Consider the following 21,773-nt stretch of genomic DNA (forward strand, 5'->3'; position numbering starts at 1 on the left):
AGAAGCAGAATATTTGCCTAAAACCTGAGGCTCCCAGGTCTGTCTGCCCCCACTTCTTCCACTCTTCCAATATCTTTTCACTTTCTGGTCCTTCAACTGTTGTTTTTGGCCGTTCCGTTACCAACTTGCTCTGCCCACATCCTGCTACTGTCTCCTCTCTCTCCCATATCATCTGCTGCTACCCACTCCCATCTACCCAGACTTCTCTCTATACCTCCTCACCAACCTGATGAGTCCCACCACCACCACCTTTTACCTCTCTCTTTCTCACTTTGAGGAACAGCTGGTTCTTCCTCACAATGTTCTTAAGCACCAACCTCTAGAAAATCTGATCTGGAGTGCAAGCTAAGAAACCTGACAGATCACATGGCAAAGAACAACCCTGTGATTTACCAACCCATGATGATGGCAATTCCACAAATGGCATAGTTGCTATAAATAAAAATTGTATGTAACCAGTGATAAACTGGCATTAGATTGAACTTAAATGTTTAAAAATATAAACTATTTTCATAACTACTGTATGTGTACAAATGGTCAAAGAATGAACCAAAACACTGACTGCTGTAAAGAAATCCCTTCTACATGACCAGAAGATAGGCTGAATATCAGATGAAGGCATAGAGATAAAAAGCTTTGTGACAGCTTGAATACTATTCTTACTTCTGCAAAGATATTCTTTGTGACTGCAGGAACCTTCTTAAACTCTTTGGCTTGTTTCCTCACTTGCCAAGCTGTAAGAAGGTCAGACGCGTATATCCTCCATACAAAGATTAAGAGGAGTTTTAAGCATGATGGAAGACAGAATAAGAATTCAAAATGATTTTGATAAATTGGCAAGGTAGTCTGGAATGAGTAATACGAAATGAACTGAAAACAAGTTGAAAGCACTATCTTCCATAGGAGAAAATCAAAATGCAGAAATATAAAATGAGAAATAATTGGGCAGAAAATACTATTACAGAAAAGAACATGAAGAACACATTGGACCAGAAATATGAATTTGATTCAACAATGTGATGTATTAGGAAGAGTGCCAATATGTAAGGCAAGGATGAACCTATTCCATTCTGCTTGGAGCTGCTGAGACTTCAGTAGACTACTGAGCCCAGTTTTGCAGAGCATACTTTAAGACAGAAGTAAACAAACTGGAATGATTTAGAGCAAAGAAAGCAAAGGTACTAAGCTTAGCAAACATGACATACAAAGACTTATGGCAGATGAATGAGAACAGTTTTCTGCTATGTAAAAAGATAAGTATACTGTATCCAAGAGTAACAGCCTAATTTGTGGTGGAGGGTAACTTGGACTGAATATGAAGAAAAATCTGCAAGATAGGTAAGCAATAGTTTATATTTTTAAACATTTAAATTCAGTCTGATTCCAGTTTATCACTGGTTACATACAATTTTTATTTACAACAACTATGAATGTGTTGCATTATTTCTGTCATACCAAACTACACCTTACATTTCACAGTAGAAGCTACATTATGAGGTAGCTCTCTCAAATGACCAAGGAGCCTTTATATAACATCTTCCTTTTAATATGTGAGAAAATGAAACATCAGTTACTTCAATACTACACTGTCTCAATTTACTTTTACATCAGAGAACATCTATTTGTCATCCCCTCACTATGAAAGAAAAAAGACGTTTCTGCTAAAGGGAAAATTCTCCGGAGCAGAAGAAAAAGCATCTTTAGTGTTGAATCATGAACTGTACAATGTTATCTAAACAGGGCTCAGAAGGAGCTTCACTACAAATGCTGTTAAAGCCTAGTGTAAAACCTTGCCCTTTAAAAAAAGCAGACATCTGCAATGACAGAAATTAAAATGGAGATCTTTTAAGACAGTGAGAGGGAGGGAGATAGGAATGAAAAAAGACAGCAAAGGAGAAATTACAAATATTAACATTTAACAACTAGATCTAAGAATTCAACCAACACCATTTCAAGTTATTTTTTATATTTTTAACTAATTGCTGCATTAATGATTTCAATAAAAAGTACCTCTTGTGTCTAAAAATTCAGCCAGACTTCATCCAAAATGCATGCTTCTTCAGTGCTTTCATGTCCAGATTGAATCAGGAACCACAAAAACATGTAGAACTGTAGAACAGTAATCAGAAAACACTTACTAGGTTTTATCGGAACTTTAAATAATGCTAAGTTTAAAATATTACATAGAGGTTTGGTTGGTGGAAACACTTTTACCTTAAGCTGTATTTACACTGCACACACTGTTGCAGCATAGGGATAGCCAGGCCTAGTTAAAAAGTCCTCTGAGCTGCATAATTAGCCCAGACAACTCTGTAATATGCTATTAAATTGCTTTGCTACCTGAGCTAGCTTATACATTAACACCACACTGCTTTGTGTAATCATACTGCAAAGTCAGTTAACACGTCTATAAAGTATTACAGGAAGAAAACCTTATCTCTGTTCCTCTCCTATATCCCTAAACTAACATAACAGAAAATCACTGTTCACTACATACAAGCCTGCGTACGTGCAGTAGGTGTTCAGTGATTAAACCCTCTCATTAAGGCTCATTAAAAGCCGCTGCACGAAGCAGTGGGCCGAGGAGCAGTTGTGTCGCCACCTGGTGGCTCCGCTGCACCAGCGCAGGCGGGGGCTGCCGCCGGGGACCTGCTGTTACCAGCAAGAGGCCACAAGGCGCCAGGTCTCTCTGCACAGAAGCTTGCATTTACCAGGAAAGTAAAATAATAGATTTCACTACAGACTTTTAGATTAAATTAGAAGTCAAGATCTGCTTTAGCTTATCCTGTAAAGCACATAGACACTCAACAGTGGAATTCATACAACCACTAAGCTTTAACTAGTCAGTAGGAGACGCTCACAAAAGCAGAGAAGCAGGTGTATTAGGTAACTGCAGGACAGTGGGAAAGTGCTTATTATACATCCATGTATCTTTTCTCATTAAAGTAAGGCCTAGCTCTTTGGCCTCGGAAGCAAGAAGGCAGTCTTCTAGCTCATCTGCTGAGTTTAGAAAAAGAGAACAGACCGCAATCTCCACTTCTCTGAAGTGTATCAAGAGGATCTTTCAGTAACAGATAGTTCAATCTACCTGTCTGGGAGTATCAAGAACGGGGTTGCTCTGTGAGGTAGGACAAGCTGGAAGGCAAGGGCACCCAGAGCACAGGCAGGGGTAGTAACCACCTCAGCAAGTGCAGAGTCCCAAGGTACCTGCACAGGGACAGTGGTGGCAGCAACAGGCTCTGCCAACAGTCCAGCAATTGCCAGACAACTGCAAGATGATGACTCAAGGCTGAGCCAGGAAGTCCAGTCAATAACACAGTGACAGAGCAGAGAGATCCAAGGGCAGGCCTGCCCACAGTGCTCAGGCTAAGCCTAGTTGCCTCTGGCCTGGGCTTAAATGGAGCTCCAGTACCAGTGGGCAGGGGGTGTGCTGGTGGGGCAACCAGGTGAGGCAGGGCAGGGCAATTGAGACCTGTTGGTGTACTCAGGACCCTGCCACTACGCCCCCCCTCCCCCCACCCCGTACACCAGGTGAGTGTTGTCGGACAATCCTCCCACTCTCTCTCTGGTTTTGTATGAAATGCAAAAGTATCAAATTTGAAGTTACTTGCTGGTATGTTTGTTTGTTTACCAGAATACCTAGCATCTCAATGTAATCAGTACTGAGTGTTGAGTAACAAGCACAGAGTACTGAGATCAGTATTCAGGACCTGTACTGAACTCCCAACTTCAAATTGGAGAAAAATAGGATTTGAAAACAGACGTACAACTACTCAGACGAATGCATCTAATTACAGACCTAGCTAAACTGCATGAAGCAACATGAAAAATTGCTAATAAAGAATCTCTTTTGTTGCAACATCCTTCACTAAGCACAGGTCAAGGGTCAAATCTGCCAGTAATTTATGCTTTTAGTTACAAAAGTACCATCTGCTAACAGTAGGCATTTACAAACTTCTTAGAGTGTCTCTTGCCTACTTGATCTGTGGAGCAGATATAATATGAACAGACAGCCAAACAAGACTCTTCACTGCCTGATTTTGTTCAGGATAAACGTGTCTGGAGAATGCCTCGTGAATCCAGCTCTTCAGATTCAACAGTGCACACCCAGGGTCAACCTGCCACTGGTTCACAAATCCAGAACCTGCGATGGGCAAAGCCAATCAGGGCTGCAGAGATTTAATTAGCTTTGCCTGCTTTGCTATTATTGGAAAATTAGATCTCCATAGATGTAAACCACCTTCAGAATATGTTGTCAATCAATGACAAATATTGATGCGAGCAAGATTTAAATGCCTAAAGGCATTTTTCCCTGCCTAAATCCTTTTAGTGAGTCTTGTCAGACTAGTCACTAGTAGAAAAGGCCTGAATGTCCACTTGGGCTAGCTAGTAACATAGCGCTATGCTGGGTTATCGAACATCTCCGTTTGCTATAGGCTTCCACAACAGCAAAGTGGAAGGGACATGTATTGTGTCACAGACCAGTCTTGCCTGAGGTGGCACTTTTAAGTCACAGGGTTTTTTTTAAATCAGTGAAATGAACATTTCCCCCTCTCTTACTCCCACTCCTAGAACAGGTAGTGCTGCTGGCTTACTCGCTGGTTTGCAAAGCCTAAACATATTAACTGCAGCTAGAACTGGTACTATATATTGAGGTCTCTGATCCTGCAGTTCAGCATAACATGGATTGTTTCCTCCCAGAATTTATAAAGGATAAAACTTTTTATATTAACAACAGATGGTACATAGCAAGAACCACAGTAGCCACAGTAACTTTGCAAGGGGTGACAAAACAGGTTTCACACACATGATTTAAAGCATTTACTTTTAGGAAGGCAAATCCAACACCAAGTCAAAAAGGCTAGAAAAAACATTCCCATGTAACCATTTACATACATAGACAGATAGCTACATAGACAGAACTACAAAAACATGCTTAAGTCACATTCTCCCCTCAGATTTTTCTTGAGCTTTTATACAGCACTTTCAGTCCCCACCTTGAATTACAGCATTAAATAGTGGAAGCACAGAGCTATATTCTGTATCAATTCTCAACTGCCACAGAACTGGCCAATTCGCCAGTGACATACACACCGTTAACTAAGCGTCAATCTAACACCCTGCCTGACCCCCGGCACTAGAAGGCGAGCGTCGCCTCACAGAGCTCCTCCACCCTTCCGCTTGTGACTATTTTTTCAGACTCAAGATGGCGCCTTGTGATCCAGAGGCCAGAGCAAGGCGGATGGAGCACAGTCTTAGAATGTGGGCGGCTTTTCCGTGAAAGCCTCGGCACCTCCACGCTGAAGCCCTTTGTTTTTCTCTCTCCCCGATCGGAGAGGCGGTACTGCCGCTGCGAGGTGCGCCAGGCAGCCTCACCGCCGCACCGCTCGCAGCGCGCCCCCCAGGCCCCCCACCACAGCCCCCACGTTTCAAACGTAACCGCCCTCTTCCTCCACGTTCGAAGCGTAACCGCCTTCTTCCCCTAGCAACACCAGAGCCGCGCGGCATTCTAGGTAACCACGCCTCCTCACGAAACAACCAATAGAACGAACCAACCAACCAACCCCCCCCCCCCGCTTGAGTGGCAGCCACCTCAGCCCGTAAATGGGCCCGTCGCGCGAGGAGGCGGGAAGAGCCTCCTTGGATAGCCAATCGGACGGCCGGCGGTTGGGCTAGGAGGGCCCGGGTTGGCGGGCCCGGCGTTGTACCGCGTTTCCAAGGGGAAGTGAGCGCGGTGCGGAGCGGTGTGCGCTGTGTGCCGGGCAGCGAAGCGAAGCGAAGCGTAGGGCAGTGCAGTGCAGTGCAGTGCGGTCCGGTCCGGTCCGGCCCGCTCCGCTCTGGCCGGGCTTGGGGACGGGAGTATGAGCTTGTCCTTGAGGTCGGTACGGGCCGCGCCGGGCGGTTCCTCCCTCGCGCCGTTTGGGGGTGGGGGCGGCTGCGCCTGTGGTGACAGAGGCGAGCGGGAGGGTGGGGGCGAGGCGGCGGGAGCGGCCGGGCGCGCGCGCCGCGTCGGTGAAGGTCGGTCGGCTGGAGCGTTAACGGTTTATGTCTGATCCCCTCAGGGAGGATCACTGCGCAGCCGGGCGGATTACGCCTGATCAGGGTCCTTCTAGAACCGTTTTTGCTTTGGAAGATTCACCTGATCGTTGAAAAATAATATCGTGCACCTTCAAAAAGCCTCTTCATAAACTTTAAGTTGATTTTTTTTTTCCTGGTGAGGAAGAAATAACACCAGAAGCACCTTAAGCAGCTATTCTTAAGCCTTTGGTTTTTTTTCATTAGGACTCACTATCTGTTGTAAAAAGAGGCTATGTCTTATAACTCCCATACCTCACAAATCCTTGTGTTCAAGCTTGTCTAGTACATTTATGTGGTATATGTGGTCCTTAATTCTCCAGTATAACAACTTTACTCTTCATATAGTAAAAGTGCTTGCAGCCAGAGCGGCACTGAACTACTCGAGTTCAAGTACTATTCATAGTCTTAAAAAAATTCCTTTGTGCTAAACATTAAATAAACACTTGAGTAGACAGATCCTTCTTTCTGAAGAGTTCAACATTAATCTGCTTTCCAACTTCTAAATGGGTATGTTTCATCATCATGGCTCACAAAATGTGGGTTTTCCAGATCAGAGCAGCTCTCCCAGTTCTAGTTACATGGCCAGCTGAGTGTTATTTTAGTCCTTTCAAAAACTCTAGTAATCCAAAGCCTGTGTGAAATTAAACTGTCTCAATGGGCCTTTTAAGGGCTTCTCACTCTTTGAGGATCTTGTGCTGCGAGGTGGGTCCAGTTTGTGCAACTTGCATTTTCCTTGTATATATTTGGAATTTTCACCAGTATGGCTAAAGTGGTTGTTGAAAGCTGAGCTGCAACTGTATGTTTAATCTTTGGTTTTGTTTAAAATTAGCTAATGTTTTCCTTTAACAAAGGAGAAGAAAAAGCAGCTAATTAAAGGAGATGTGGAAAACAAATAATCTTCTTGAACAAGCAGTTTTCCATTCGCTCATCAGTGATTTTTGTGCATTTTACAGTAAATGATGTTGTATGCATTTCATTTCTGCTGCAAATAAACAAATGAATATCAAAATATTTCCTCCTGACGGCATTTAGAGTCATGCAGTAGTTCAGGTTGGAATGGACTTCTGGAAGTCATCTAGTCCAGCTTGCTCTTCAGAGCAGGTCAAACCTGAAATTAAATGAGTTTGCCCAGGCCCTTGTTCAGTTGAGTTCTGAAAACTTCTAAGGGTGGAGATTTTACAGTCTCCCAGGGCAACTGTTCCTGTGCATAATCATTCTCGTGAAAAATGTTTTTCCTTAGATCCAATTGCAGTTTTCCCCTGTTGCAACTTGTAGCTGTTGTTTCTTGTCCTTCCTCAGTGCATCTCTGAGAGCCTGTCTCTGTCTTGTGTAAAATAACCTTCAAAGTAATGGAAGACAGCACTCAGATTTCCCCCCTTACTTCCTCCCCCGCCGGCTAAACAAACCCAGCTCCCTCAGCTTCTCCTTGTACATCATGTGCTCCAGCCACCTAAGCATCCACGTAAGTTTCTGTTGTACTAAAGGGGTCCAAAATTGGATGTAATAGTTCAGATGTGGCCTCTTGATTGCAGAGTAGAGTGGACTGGTCACCGCAGTTAGCTACCATCACTGCAAAGGTGTGCTGCTAAGCTTCATGTACATACAGTTCTTCTGAGAGTGTACTTTGAGTGCTGACAGTCTCACTCATATCATCCATTACCTCAGATGCACTTCTTTTTGTAGAATTCCTGCTCTGAAATGGGCATCTTCCAAGCAATTACCCTGGATACAACAGTCGATCTTTCTGACATGAGTAAAGCACAGTTACAGCCATGACAAAATGTACACTTTGCTTGTTCCAAAGTATCCTTAATCTGTCCCATCCTTTCAGCAAGCATTCTTGTGAATTGAATATTCCATTGGATTATGCATAAATTCACTTTTCCTAATCCGCTGTAATCCATACATTCTATAATGCATACATCTTTCTAACAAGTATACTGTACTACATATTTCATAACCCTGTCTGTTGATTTTACGTGCATACTAATTCCATTCCATTTACGTATGAGCAACGTATGCTTTTTTCAACTGTCATTCCCAATATATGTGCCGTATATCTCCTGTCCCTATCATCTGAAAATTTAACCTTGTTTCGAGACTAGCCAAGGAGAAGAGGGCTATACTTGAGCAGTAGGTGCTGATTTTGTGCTTGAGGTTGTCTATTTTGTATGGACAAACGGAGCAATGAAGTCATTAGATTAATGTGTGTATAATTTAAAGGATTTCTAAAAATCCATATATACTGTTTATCTAAAAACTGTTTCTGATAACAGATATGTGGTAACTAACATCCACTTTAGCAGCCACACCACCCAATGATATGCCCAGTTAAGCCTCCAGCTGCATCTCTCTGAAAATTATTTCTCCTACAGTTTAGGAATAAAGTGGCTTCAGGAGCTGCATCATTTCAACTGCTGTTCAAGTTTGTAATCTCAAGTATCCCTTTTAGATAGGCATTTTTTCTATCTTCTTTTTTTTTAAAAATAATTTCTTAACCAAATCACTTCTGCTAATTTTATTTGGTGGAAGGATAGGGGATGTCATTCAGTCTTCACAAAGCTATTGTCTGTTTCAAGTATTATTTTAAACTGGGAGAAACTGGGAAAAGATTGGATGAGAAAGGCAGAATGATCTGTTATTATGGTGAGTTTCTTATTGATGGAAAAACATTATGTAGAGCCTTATCTTCCCAGTAGAAATCAGTTACATTGAGCTTCCTTTTTTTCATACAGGAATGAACTTTCAGTAGACAAAACTAAAAGGAAGAAAAGAAGAGAACTGACAGAAGAACAGAAGCAGGAAATTAAAGATGCCTTTGAGTTGTTTGATACAGACAAAGATAGAGCAATAAATTATCATGAATTAAAGGTAAAAGGAAGTACTTAATCTAACCTTCTGGCTCCATAGTTTGGCTTTATCAAGTAATTCAAGAATTACTTGAAAGAAGAAATGGGTTTTTTTTACTTTAATTCTTGTTACAGAAATGTCTTTGTCTTAAAGGTACAGTAATTGTCTTTTTATTTCAGAGTTCAGGTACTTTATCTCTACTGGAAGCTGCAATGTGTTTGGTACTATTGGGATATATGCACTATTAATACACTTTGTCCAATTGCAGTATGCCTCGCTTGCATTCCCAGCAGTTGTGATTATTTGCAAAGATGTTTCTCAGCTGTCAGATTAGATACTGTGGCCCTGAAACAGCCAATGCTGTGGAAGAACAGAGATATATAAAATTAAGAAATACCTCCTTCTCTACGAAATCAGCACATGGCATAGATTTGTATAGGTTTATCCGCTAGGATTGTGGTTTTCTATTCATCGTTTAGCATATGTTCATAGGTTTGCAAGCAGTCAAGTTAGTTTGCGCTGAGAAATTACCATCTCAGTTGAAATGTGGAAGCTAAGGATGTACTCCTAACCTGATAAAAAAATAAAAAATCTTTGGTTAATGTTGTCCTAATGGCATCAGTGGAGAAGTAGTAAGTTAAGTAATTTCTAAGATGACTTATAAACCCGTGAAAAGGCATGCCCTCAGTATGAATATTAAAGAAGAATGATTTGAAGAATGGTTTTCAATATTATCATATTGAAAAAAGGACAGAGTTTCCCATTAGAATAACTGTGTTATAGCACCTGATTAAAGTGCTTGAAATATTTTTGAAAATGATTAAAAAAAAAAAAAAAAAAGCCACTTGTCCTAAGGAGCATTTGGTCCAGCTTATAAAATCCCTGAAAATGCGAAATGTTGTTGCTTCACTGTAACTTGATGTTCCACTTGCTATTACTAGTTTTAGATGATTTTATATCCAAAGCTTTTTTGCTTTTTTATTTTTTTTTATTTTATTTAATGTTCCTGTCCCACTGGTATACACATTTTGTATTGGGTAATAAGATACTTAACAAAAATAAAAATAAATTTCTTTTATCTATATTTTAATATTCATATATTGTTGTACTTCTGTTTTATTCCAAAAGGTGGCAATGAGAGCCTTGGGTTTTGATGTGAAAAAAGCCGACGTATTGAAAATACTTAAAGATTATGATCGAGAAGCAACAGGCAAGATCACCTTTGAAGATTTTAATGAAGTTGGTATGTATTTGATTGTGTACCTTGAGAAAAAGTAGGTAGAGAAGCAATACTTTGCATGCTTTTTCAATTACCTAGTACTATTAAGAAATGTGAAATTTCATTTCGTGTTTTTCTTAATAGAAGTGAATAGGAAGATAATTCTTGGTATACTAAATACTCAGTTGATATGTGGAGTTGAATCATAGGATCAGTATGAAAGGAGCTGGAGTATACATAGTCCTAATCTGTTTCAAACTTCTGCAAATGAAAAAGCTTTAACTTACAGATGTAGATATTCTTGTGCTGCTTCTGAATATTGTAGTTTTCTTCCTGTTGTGGATAAAGTGGTTGGGACTGAATTTCACGGGAAGAAGGGTATACAGATACAAACGGTAAGCATTTCATATATAACAAAGATAAGAGAAACTGAAGCAAATGTTAAATATTGTAAATCAAGGTTTTTCAGCTGTTGGTAAAATCAACAAATGTTTTCATCAGAAAACGAATTTTATTAACAATGGAATTTAATTAGGCTTGTTTTTATCTAAAAATCTTGTATTTTGCAAAGTTTTACATATTTTGAGTATGTAGTGGTTGCAGAATTTTTAAATTTTGGGGATTAAATTTCTCAGAGATTTTGTTTGTTTACATATAACTTATACTTTTGTATACAGTTTTTATTTATGAAAATGTAACCTGGGATTCTTTCCATATACATCATGGGTTTATTTCTCTATTTTATTGTTCCATTCCATGTGTTTAAGGTATTAAATGTCTATAAAATTTCAGAAAAATCAGTGCTGTTCACATGTAGTTGCTTTTGGCTATGAAGAGCAATCTAGTTAATGTGGCAAATCAATTATCGATTGAAACATGTGGCAAACTTTAATAATTTAACAGGTTAGAATTGGAGAAAATACATTGTTGATGCCAGAAAATACTGCATCTCAGTTGTGTTTCCCGTTAGGGCAAATTATGTGTCAGAAGAGACCCAAAGATAAAGCCTGTGGGGAAATGTAAGTGACCACTGTCATTGCAGCTGATTTAAAGAAGCAAAACCAAAAAAACTTGGCAATGCATGTAAATGTGATAAATTATTTTCATGTAGGTATAATCTTTGGCCTATGATGGACTGGAGATCTTAGATCTGGGGAGTCTGGGAGAATACAACATGTCTCAACTGTTTACTCTCTCAAGGGTTGTGTTGTCCTTTTTTTCTTTTTCTTTTTTAAATCCTTGTGTTCAATGCTGTCATTGTTCATTAGTTCCTGTTTCTGGCCTATCTATCCGTATAGGTAGTCAATAAGTGCTGCGCAAAGCTAGGAAAATTCCTATAAGAAGCACAACATACAATATGGGAAGGTAATGTAATTGAACCTGTCCCGAGACTTGAATCAGATCGCAGTGCAGCTATGACATGATATATCCTTCACACAGAATTAAATGTGATGCCACTTCTAGAAGAAAGATCAGGGAGTTAGAGAAGATAGGTTACATAAAAAATAATTCTGAAGAGCTGGTTAAATATTGTGAAATAGTTGTTGAGCCATCAGTTTTCCATGATTTAACTTATGAAAAGGTGAAACTATTGTTAACTCTGTTCACTAATTTTCTTATCTATACAAATGCTACTTATGGTTTTAAAATATTACTGTATCGTTATACATTTCACATGGACCATTCCTACATTTGTCTTGTTTTGTACAGTCGCATCACCTTTGATATTTAGAGACCTAGTATTTTATTGTTCTTCAGATACTGCTGCAGTTATCTTTTTGCCGTAACAAGTAGAATTTTTAAACGATGTATGGTGTCATGCATAGATAGTTGTTTTAAATGAAAATATTTAAATTTAATCTAAATCTGAAGGATTTATATATACATTTAAACCTCATTGATATAGTGAGCGTATATGAGCTTGAATCTAATTTTTTCCTATCAAGTTCACTAAACCAGAGAAGGCATTCCATCTGCAAACACTAGCAGATTCTAAGTGGTTCTCTATGCACCAGCAGGGATGACGTGTTTTTAATGGCTTGATGAAAGTCATAAATAGCAAGACTAGCAGGTACAAAGATGTGAAGATGTTTACAGATGGTTCCAGAAATGTCTGAAATAATTACTAGTAAAATATTTTTATTTGTCAAGTTATTTAGTCTGTCTTTTCTGTTATAGAAGCTGACAAATGGAAATGATAAAAGAAGTAATCAAGACCGATGAATCCTTTCAGAATTAACATCTTGCTGGTCACAGTAGTGTCCCTTTGATAAACAATGGGCTTAGGTTTTGTTGTTTTTTTGTTAGTGAAGATTTATATCTAAAAGAGAGGGTCAGTATGAGTGCTTTTCATTGCTCAGTGTTGTTCACTATTCTCTGCAAGTCAAAATTCTATCATATCATAACATTTAAAGTCAACAGATTCACATGCGTCTGCATCTGTCAGAGTTGATCTTTTGTTCTGAATTTTAAGTTTGGAACAGACTAGGAGTGTTCCTGCTGGAGAGTGTATCAAAAGCCTGAGTATGTCTAAATTGCCACGTAGGCTTTGACCATAACTGGTATGTCCCAAAGAGATATGGGAAAAGAGAAAGTGAGAAAGGTCAAATAACAGCCAAACAAACATGTGTATTGGACTGAAATAGGTAAAAATGGAAGAGCAGATCAAATCTGAAGTGTTCATTCTTCATGTTCTCTCTTTCTGCTAATGTCATTCTCAGTTTACCCTTCAGAGTTTCTTAGTCTAACTTCAGTTTTTTCCTTACAGTGACAGACTGGATGTTGGACAGAGATCCACAAGAAGAAATACTGAAGGCATTCAAACTGTTTGATGATGACGATTCTGGTAAAATAAGTCTGAGAAACCTGCGCCGGGTTGCAAGAGAACTTGGTGAAAATATGACTGATGAAGAATTGAGGGCTATGATTGAAGAATTTGATAAAGATGGAGACGGAGAAAGTAAGTGTTAAGAGGGAAATTCCAACATAGCCTGTTCTTAATTTTCTCCCCATTTTAAATGTGGTCTTATTCTGTAAATGACTGAAATCTGCAGCATTACCTTCTTTGATTTTCTTCTAAATGATTTCAGATCAAACTTGATTTAGCTGACAGACAATGGAGGCTGTTATTTTTGATAGTTGCTAGTCTGGGAACTACATTTCAGAGTCTAAAAATCAAGTTGCATTCTCTGCCCTTAAATTCACCAGTAACTCCTATTCAGCTTGCTGCTACTAAAAGATTGGTAAAAGTGTAGTTGAAGGTGGAAGTAATTGAATTGGTACATGGGAAGTTCCATCCATTTCTAACTACACTGCGTTTTTATTTCCATGTAAATTAATAAAAGGGTTAAAGGGCTAAGTTTCTCACTGATGTGATCATCTAGTCCAGTGTTTCTCAAGTGCTAATGTGCCAGTGTTGTGGTTTCTATATGTTAGTGAGATGGGGAGAAATAAGCTAATGAACCATGCTGGACTTACCTTGGGTCCATGCAGGATCAGCTTGGATGGGTCTTGAACATGCTTTTGGAAGTAAGAGTGCTGAAGAACGGTATGAAAAATGGTTCTGGGCAATGAGCAAGATCCATATAGTGTGCTGCAGAAGAGATTTATTAGCTAGATAAGAATTAATAAACAAATGCAATTTGATACTATGCTCGTTAAATCTCCCTGAGCACTGAAACTTGTGGGGTTTTTTTCCATTGGCTTAAACCCCCCCCCCTATATTTACACCAGAAAGCTTAATACTTGTATTTCAGAGACCACTCACTTCAGCCCATCTGCATAGACAGTGTATTGCTAATAGTCATGGAAACCTCCTGCAGAGCTTTTCTTGCATGATGGCTACCAATATCTGAGATTTCCCTAGCAGTTCACTTTTTCAGTTGCAATACCATTTCTAGTTGTGAGCCACCTCATCTGTTGGGCTTAACTCTCACTACTAGTGTTGTTTTTTGTTTTTTGTTTTTTCAAAAAAAAAAGTTGCATCATTGTCAGCCTTGTGACAGATGCCGCTCCCCCCTGTTGTGCTTGTGATAGCTCTTATTCCACACTTGGGAATGCAGCTCCAAGTTTGGCAATTGTTGACCTGCCCTTGCTTGCACTTACTCAAATACTGAAACAAAAAACCCTGTTCTTTCAAGAGGTACAGTGAGACATTTAAATATGGCCCAGTGCTGTGGGAATATGAAGGTTGTGTTCCATTTCAGTGGTGTAAATATGGAGCCTATAGGCAGAGATTGTAAAAGTTAGTGTTTCAACTGCCATAACAGTGTTATTGTTACTGTTACTATAAAATTCAGTGTATTGTTGAGAAGAGTGTGACTTCTTTCCTTTGGAGATCCTGTCTTCTGATAGCTATCTATAAGTCTCAGGCCATGATTTCATGATAAATCCAAGCTGCATAATTCTGATGTTCCTCCACACTCCCAGCTGTGTCTTCCCACTCCTTTCTTGCACTGGCAATATCTGATCCCATAGGATAGATGTTTAAAGGAGCTAAGCCAGCAGCAAACTAATTATTTAGGTTTTTAAGTATTATTTTTCTTCCTGTTTAGATCCGTAAACTCACTCACTGCTTGACCAGATTTTCTTGGGGCTTTATTGTGAGACAATGGAGTTCTTTTTTTCTCAAAGCATTTCCTATAGGATCATTGAAAGAGATCAGTATACTGAGATCTATCTGCAAATCCTGTTTTCAGGCACTTATCTGTATGCAGTGGCACACAGGGTTTCAGCTGTGAATTCCAGTAGACAGGAGGATACTTACTTATCTCCTTTTCAGCAGCTGTATAGCAAACAGGGAGTAATGTTTGTTTTCTCCAGCCATTAGATTGATTTCTAGTCTAGGTAGATACTTCTGTTTTAAGGTTATTGTACTTATAAAAGGAGTGACTGTAATAACATTGCATTGCTAACAGTACCTGCTTTTTTCTGAAATCTTCAAAATAGCCTTAGTGGAAGATCTCTTTCTACACGTGTCTTTAGCCTCTCATTTTGTCTTTTTTGAAGAGGTAGCCGTAGAGGTGAGCAAGAGTAGAAAAAGTCAGCCTACAAACATATTTTGTTCTTGGTTGCTCTCCTGAGGCTGCCAGCTGAGATGCCAGAATGATGATCAAGGATGTTTTTTATCATCTGGCTGTTTGGTCACTAGAAATTGAATGTCATTAGAAACTGAATGTAGACCATTAGCTTCTTTCAGGAAGGTTGCTGAGTCACAGTTATTTTGGATCAGTGCTCCATTTCTGAATTCAAATTGATGACCTAAGAGTGAATGGCTCAGTTTCCTTTTATTTGTTCATCCATTCATTCTTCTCGTTAGCGTAGTCAAGCACGAGATTGAATGTGGAAGATTGACAGCATAATGTTTATATATGGTGCTGTTTATCCTTAAGGTTCTGTGTGTTTTCTGTTCTTTAAAGAAAACTGATGCTGTTGCTAGCTTTTTAAGATTCATTTTGGAAAAAAGTAAATAATCCTATGATTCACTGTTCCATTTAGCTTCAAACATCTGGGTCATGTAACAAAATTTTTCTGTCATCTAATTCTCCTTCTTTGCCTGCCAAGAAAAAAAAATGGAATTATTAGTTGGTAGCATTTTTAATGGATAATTTAAATATGGAAATAATGCCACTTGTGTTTTAACACTCTTCTTACACTTGAAAGATTGTTTTGCTCATAGCAAGATAAGGTCTATTGCTATCCATGTTACCTTGAACTTTTAGGCACTTTTAGTCAGAACTTCTAGTTCTTCCAGCTAAACCAGTGAGCTGTACTGGTATGCCGTACTTAGGTTTCTGTAAAAGAAAATATTCTTGAAATATTTGTGTCTGCATTTGCAAGGTAAATTGTTTTATTTCCGTATTCCTAGTCCTTGGGGATGACTTCTGTTTTGGAGGATGACTGTTTTTAGAAACTCCAGGGTATAAGTTCATGCAGCTTTTGATTTTTGTAAATCTATCTCTAAGAAACGTGATGCAGTCTTAGGTCTCAGATTCTGGCATAGAGTTAGAAGAAAGCTTCACTGGAATAATGTTCTCCCTTAACTCTCCAGACTCCAAGTCAACATTTACTTAATAATACATGGGATAATAGTTACTTATTTCATGATCATATGTGTCATGGTGTTGAGGGAAATCTGAAGCTACTAGGCAAGACTGTGATTGCTTCTGATTTCATTGTGCATAACTCTTGCAAATACATCTCAAGTCTGAGAAGGGTTACCCGGATAATTGAGAATTGTCACTACTTTTCTCTTTCCAGTTGGTTTGAATGTTACAAAACTTGTTAATCATTATAATATTATATTCCCACTTTGCAATATTATTGAACAAAGATGTCAGAGGATATTTGGGGGGGGATATTTGGCTTTGTGGTTCTTTGAAACTTCCTTTGGCTTCCAGTTTTGGTATCTGTGCAGTACTGGAACTGGCTATGGAATATTTCTGGAACAGTCTATAGAAATTATATCAGAAAGAGATTGGTTGGTATAAATACTGTAAGCATACTTAATTTCTGTTTCATTTGTTTTCATTTCTTATTAAGCAGGTAGGAGACAGTCAGTCTCAATAGGCTACTTTGGGGAGGAAATTTCTTTTTCTTTCCATTCTGTATTTTTCGGTAGTGCATCATGTAACTAGGCAACACCTGAAAGAATCTCCTCCACCTTATTAATCTGTCATTTTTTTTCTATGTACTGGAGAAATTAAAAGGCCTCAATACTTTGTGGAAATGTCTTTCATACCTCTTTTGTAGAGTTGATTTGCTTTTCCCATGAATCCATTCTTTCCCTGATCTCAAGGTAGAAGTAACCAATTCGAAACAACCTAGCACACACTTTGGCTAGCTGTATCTTGAACTTGTTCTGTAAGTTGAAAATACAGTCAAGAGGTAAAGATTGTTCATTCTGTCTCTTTGATAATACCCAAAATCTGATTCTTGTGCGTGACCTTGGGACATCCTCAGCTGCTGGAAAGTACAGGATACCAACCTGAACCTCCATGCAGAGATGAGTGTAGTATATTCTGAATAACAGGCCTGTTTGATTACTGTGAGAAAGTATTTTTGACTCTAAAAGTTATAATTAAAGAATATCACTTTCAATTTGATATGAAGCAAAATACACAGGTCATATATTTTGGTAATTTTTCATACATTTCAGTGCTTGATGTCCTACTTGCAGGTTTATAGCTGAAGAAGTGAAAAGAATGTGATACTCTAGCTGTTGCATTTTATTCCATTCTGTGTCTAAAATATGCCCTCTGATCAGTAATGTCCTGGAGTAGCAACACAGAAATAGGAAGAATGCTTTGACATTCATTTGGTTCTTCACATTAGACTGACGTGCTGAGAGCATCCGACGCGCCTGTAGGCTTACTTACAAAGGAGGGCGTTGTATCATGCTGCAGCGATCATTTAGACTGATGGAGGACTATACTTCCTGGATAGTTGTCTCGACTTGAGGATTGTTCGGGGGAAAGGCTTATAAAATCACTTAAAGATTTTCTGGATTCTGAGAAGGTGAAAAGAAGCTGTAATTTTTTTCAGACTGTGGGAGTAGTTAAACACCGGAACCTCAGAGACATTCAGAGCTTAACTGACAGGGCCTGAGCAATCTGGTTTAGTTGACCCTGCTTTGAGCAAGGCATTGGGCTATAATTTGAGGGTTATTGGGTTCAGTAAGTTGAAAAGTATTTAAAATTCACAAGAGTAATGTATTTCTTAGCATGGTGTAATGCATTTGATATCTTTTAATAGGCTTAGCATATTCACAGAAATCGATCGTCTAAATGTGGAATTAAACGAAATTCAGAACTTACTCTCTGTTAAATACTAATGAAGATACGTATTTACTTTGATTGTAGATATGGGAAATGAAGAACTCTGTGTAAGACTCGGTAAAGTCTAGCGAATGGTGACTTCAAAAGCAACAGCAGAGGAGAATTTCTGTGCCATGTAGGAACATAGTTTTAACCCAACCTAGCAAATTGTCCCTCTTCCCTGACATTCTTACTACTTGAGGCATGGCATTGGCACATTATTATTACTATTTCTATATTAATAATTTCAGGTGGTTTATGAAGCCAGGCAGTAGCATATATAAAGTTGTATGTGAGTATGATGGCATAAAGCTGCTATCAGTGTTAAAGTATTGTCTCCTGCCATTGCTTTGGTGTACTGACTATCTGTTTATATAAAACCAGAGGTAACTTTTTTTTTTTTTCTTTTTTTTTTTACTGTTCTAGCTTCCAAGATATATTTCTTAATTTTTAAGGATTAATTTACACATGTGTTTCTGTAGGAAAAAATTACAATCCCCAAAATCATTTTAATTACACCTATTTCATTTATGAACCACACAGAACAATTAGGCTGCAAGCCTGGTTGTAGTGTCAGTCATGTGACCTAAACAAATAAGTAATATCACTGCCAAAGGAAAGTGATGTTTTCGTCTTTTAATTCTTAGTGGCTTTGCCAGACATTTGACTCACACTTTAGTTATTATCTTTTAGGGAGCAGCTAGATTTTGCAGTTGCTTAGGCATCTTGCCAGGAACGTGTGTGGCTACATGTAATTTCTTTTCCTGCAACTAAAGTGATTGAGTTTCATCTGTGAATTTACGTTTAATGTGGCTTACTGAAAAGCTACCTTGGACTCCAAGTATATCCTTAAGACAACTACCATCAAGAAAGTTCATGTATGCTGAGAGTAGCCCTCTCTTCATCATGTAAAGAGTGAAATTGGAAATTATGTTAAATAAGATAACTTGTAAGTATTTTTTCATGCAATTGACTGACTTCAATATGTAATCTTTTTCCATATGCAAATTTTTATGTATAACTCTTGAAGTAATTTTATAATCTCAACAAGTGAAAATAGATCGTAATATGGTATTTAGTGGTGCTTTTTGACCAGTATAACTAAATCAAAAAGGTTTCATTTTTTTTAAGTAGTAAAGCTTTAATCGATTATTCCAAAGCCTGGAAAATAAAATTCCATACTTTTTTGGTTTTCACGGTAACTGATCAAGAATTGAACTCTCCCTGAATATAAAGAACTATAAAGAGGCAAAATGGGCCAAGAAATATGTTTTATTTTCTTAAATGAGTTCTTTTTCCTCCCTTCAACCTTTAATTTTTAGGAAGAAACAGATAAATATTCATACACATAAATATCCTGTATATTTTTTTCCAATCATCTATTTTTTTTTAATCTTTGTTATAAATTTTGGCCTGTGCACCAAATATATTCCCACTTTTTAATTGTTGTAGCTGTCTCTCAGCTCTTTCAGACCTTCTCAGTATGTACATTTTATTTCAAAATTATGATGAGAATTAGTATTAATGATTTATGTTAGATCATTGCTAACTACTATATTCTACGAAGAAAAATGCATTAAAATACAATTAACATGGAAAAGAGATATCAGTATATAAGGGAGAAATTACAGGAATATTGTAATTATCTGAACCCAAAATATTTAAATTTTAAAAAGTATAGAATAATGATTATATCTGAAAAAATTTAATTGGGCAGAGCTGTGGAAATACCTTTTTTAAGGTCATACAGACAACCTAGATCTTACCTGTAGTAAAACATGATGTAACTGTGTGATTGACTGACAGTTCAGAGTATTTGGTCCTAAACTAAATTAAACTAAATTTAAAGTTGATTCATATTTTCTGAAATGTGTCACAGCAGGACAGATTTAAGTTTATTTTTATCCTTTTTAACATAGTTGAATTTGAATTTTCCTTCAACTATAGATGTAATACTTAATTTTCAGGGCTTTGTTTAGGAATAATTTGGGCACAGGGCTGTGACAAATAATTGTCAGGGAGAATTCTTCATACATGTATGGCCACCTCTGTACCACTGACTCATTCTAACTATTCCCCATTACAGTAATTAGTTGCAGAGAGAGTATGCTCATTGGTTAAATCTTTTACAGTGGCTCTGTTTTAACATATGAGTAAGGTCAATAGCTCAGGTATAAGTGCAGCAAAAATAATTAATGACTGCTAATTAATTTATTATTATGGCTTAATTTCTTCAAGTACATTTGTGTAAAATTTCAGTTAATTATAACTGAAGAATGAAGAAAGTTCAGAGAGAAAAAAAGCTTGTCAGAAATCCATTTTAATTCTAGCTAATTTATGGAATCATTACTAGTGATCTTAAAATTCATATTGTATTTAGCAAGTATTATGTGTTTGAGAGGGAGAGGAATAGCATGAGTTTTTTTTATACACAAAGGTCTGAATCATTATTTTAAGAACAAAACAATATTATGAAAATTTAGGTTGTTGCATTCTTGTTAGAGGCACAAAGAATAAAAAATAGCAACCAGTTTTAACATTATTATAACTTAAAAAAAAAATCTTAGAATTATAAGCAAAGTATTACATTTTTGCTTAGCCATCATTCTAAATACTTTTCCGAATGTTTTTCTTTCTTTTTTCTCTTTTAGAATATTTTTACTTTCATAATTGTACGGAAATAATAGCTTATTATATATGAGCTAAATTCTGGCTTAAGTGCCATGCATAATTAAGCTTGCATTCTGGCTTTATCGTTTTACATTAACAAAAAAAAAAAAAAAAGTGAAAACTCTTCAGAAGCAAAAAATGCAGATTTGTATTTATAAACTGTAGTTAGCAATGGATCAGACCCAAAGAGTACAACTGGGAAACCTTTACGTAAAAGGTATAATAGAGATATAAATTATTTTATTCTGTGGCTTATGATTGTTTGCTGATCATCTAATAATTTTCTCTTTTATTACAGTCAATCAGGAAGAGTTCATTGCTATTATGACCGGAGATATTTAACATTGTAAGAGAAGAAATGAATTCAGCACAAAGAAGAGCGGAATCATTGGCAGCTACCGTTACAATATTTTGTATATCTGTTCAGATCTGTAGCTGGAGTCTCGCAGAAAGTTATTTTCCTCACAGGACCAAAAAAAAAACAGGTTTTGTGTACTGATACTTCAGTATTTTGTATCATTAAATAATATCACTAGAATAATTGATACATCATTTTAGAGTAAGTAATGATACATTTCCAAATGTTTGAGTACTCATTTGTAAAATAGCTTTGTACAAGATTTTTAAATTAAATCATACTATAGAACCTTTTGAAGTTGACTTTGTGTTAGCATTAGCTGTGGCCTTAGTTTTGATATATAAAGTTTGACAAACTTCCATTTTAATAAAATGTTCTTTACTGTTGCTACTTGAAAGTCGTTTTTTTGTTGTTGTTGTGTTTTTTTTTTTTTTTTTTTGAAGTTTAATCTGAACTGGACTATACTTTCTTCAAAAAAGTATACATTTTGTTTTATATATAGGCTTGCGTTTCCCCTCTTCTATATGAATGGTAGCATTAAATGAACAAGCATTTTCATCTTTACAGTTGAATTTTACTATCTCTGCATCACCCCTATGTCGTGGCAGAGGGCAGGTGACTATGCATTATGATAAACTGTATCAAAAAATGTACTTAAGTTGTCCAAATGTCAGCCAGCAGCTCTCTTCATAGATGTGTATATATGCGGCTTTGATATCTGTGGAAACAATGACAATTGTTTATGATGACCAGGTGCTCTTCCTCCAGTACCTAGTTAGGACAA

General features: G+C 37.5%; 1 protein-coding gene across 1 annotated transcript; it reads left to right on the forward strand.

Moving 5' to 3' along the window:
* The first annotated feature begins 5,658 nt into the window (after positions 1-5,658).
* On the forward strand, positions 5,659-21,375 carry LOC135324644 (centrin-3). Its single transcript, XM_064501298.1, has 5 exons — positions 5,659-5,878; positions 8,814-8,949; positions 10,057-10,171; positions 12,915-13,106; positions 20,930-21,375. Exons 1-5 carry the CDS (start codon positions 5,862-5,864, stop codon positions 20,971-20,973), a joined length of 504 nt encoding a protein of 167 aa, XP_064357368.1. The 5' UTR covers positions 5,659-5,861; the 3' UTR covers positions 20,974-21,375.
* Positions 21,376-21,773: the final 398 nt, after the last annotated feature.

The sequence above is a fragment of the Dromaius novaehollandiae genome, chromosome Z (genome assembly GCF_036370855.1).
Source record: "Dromaius novaehollandiae isolate bDroNov1 chromosome Z, bDroNov1.hap1, whole genome shotgun sequence".
Classification (NCBI taxonomy): Eukaryota; Metazoa; Chordata; class Aves; order Casuariiformes; family Dromaiidae; genus Dromaius; species Dromaius novaehollandiae.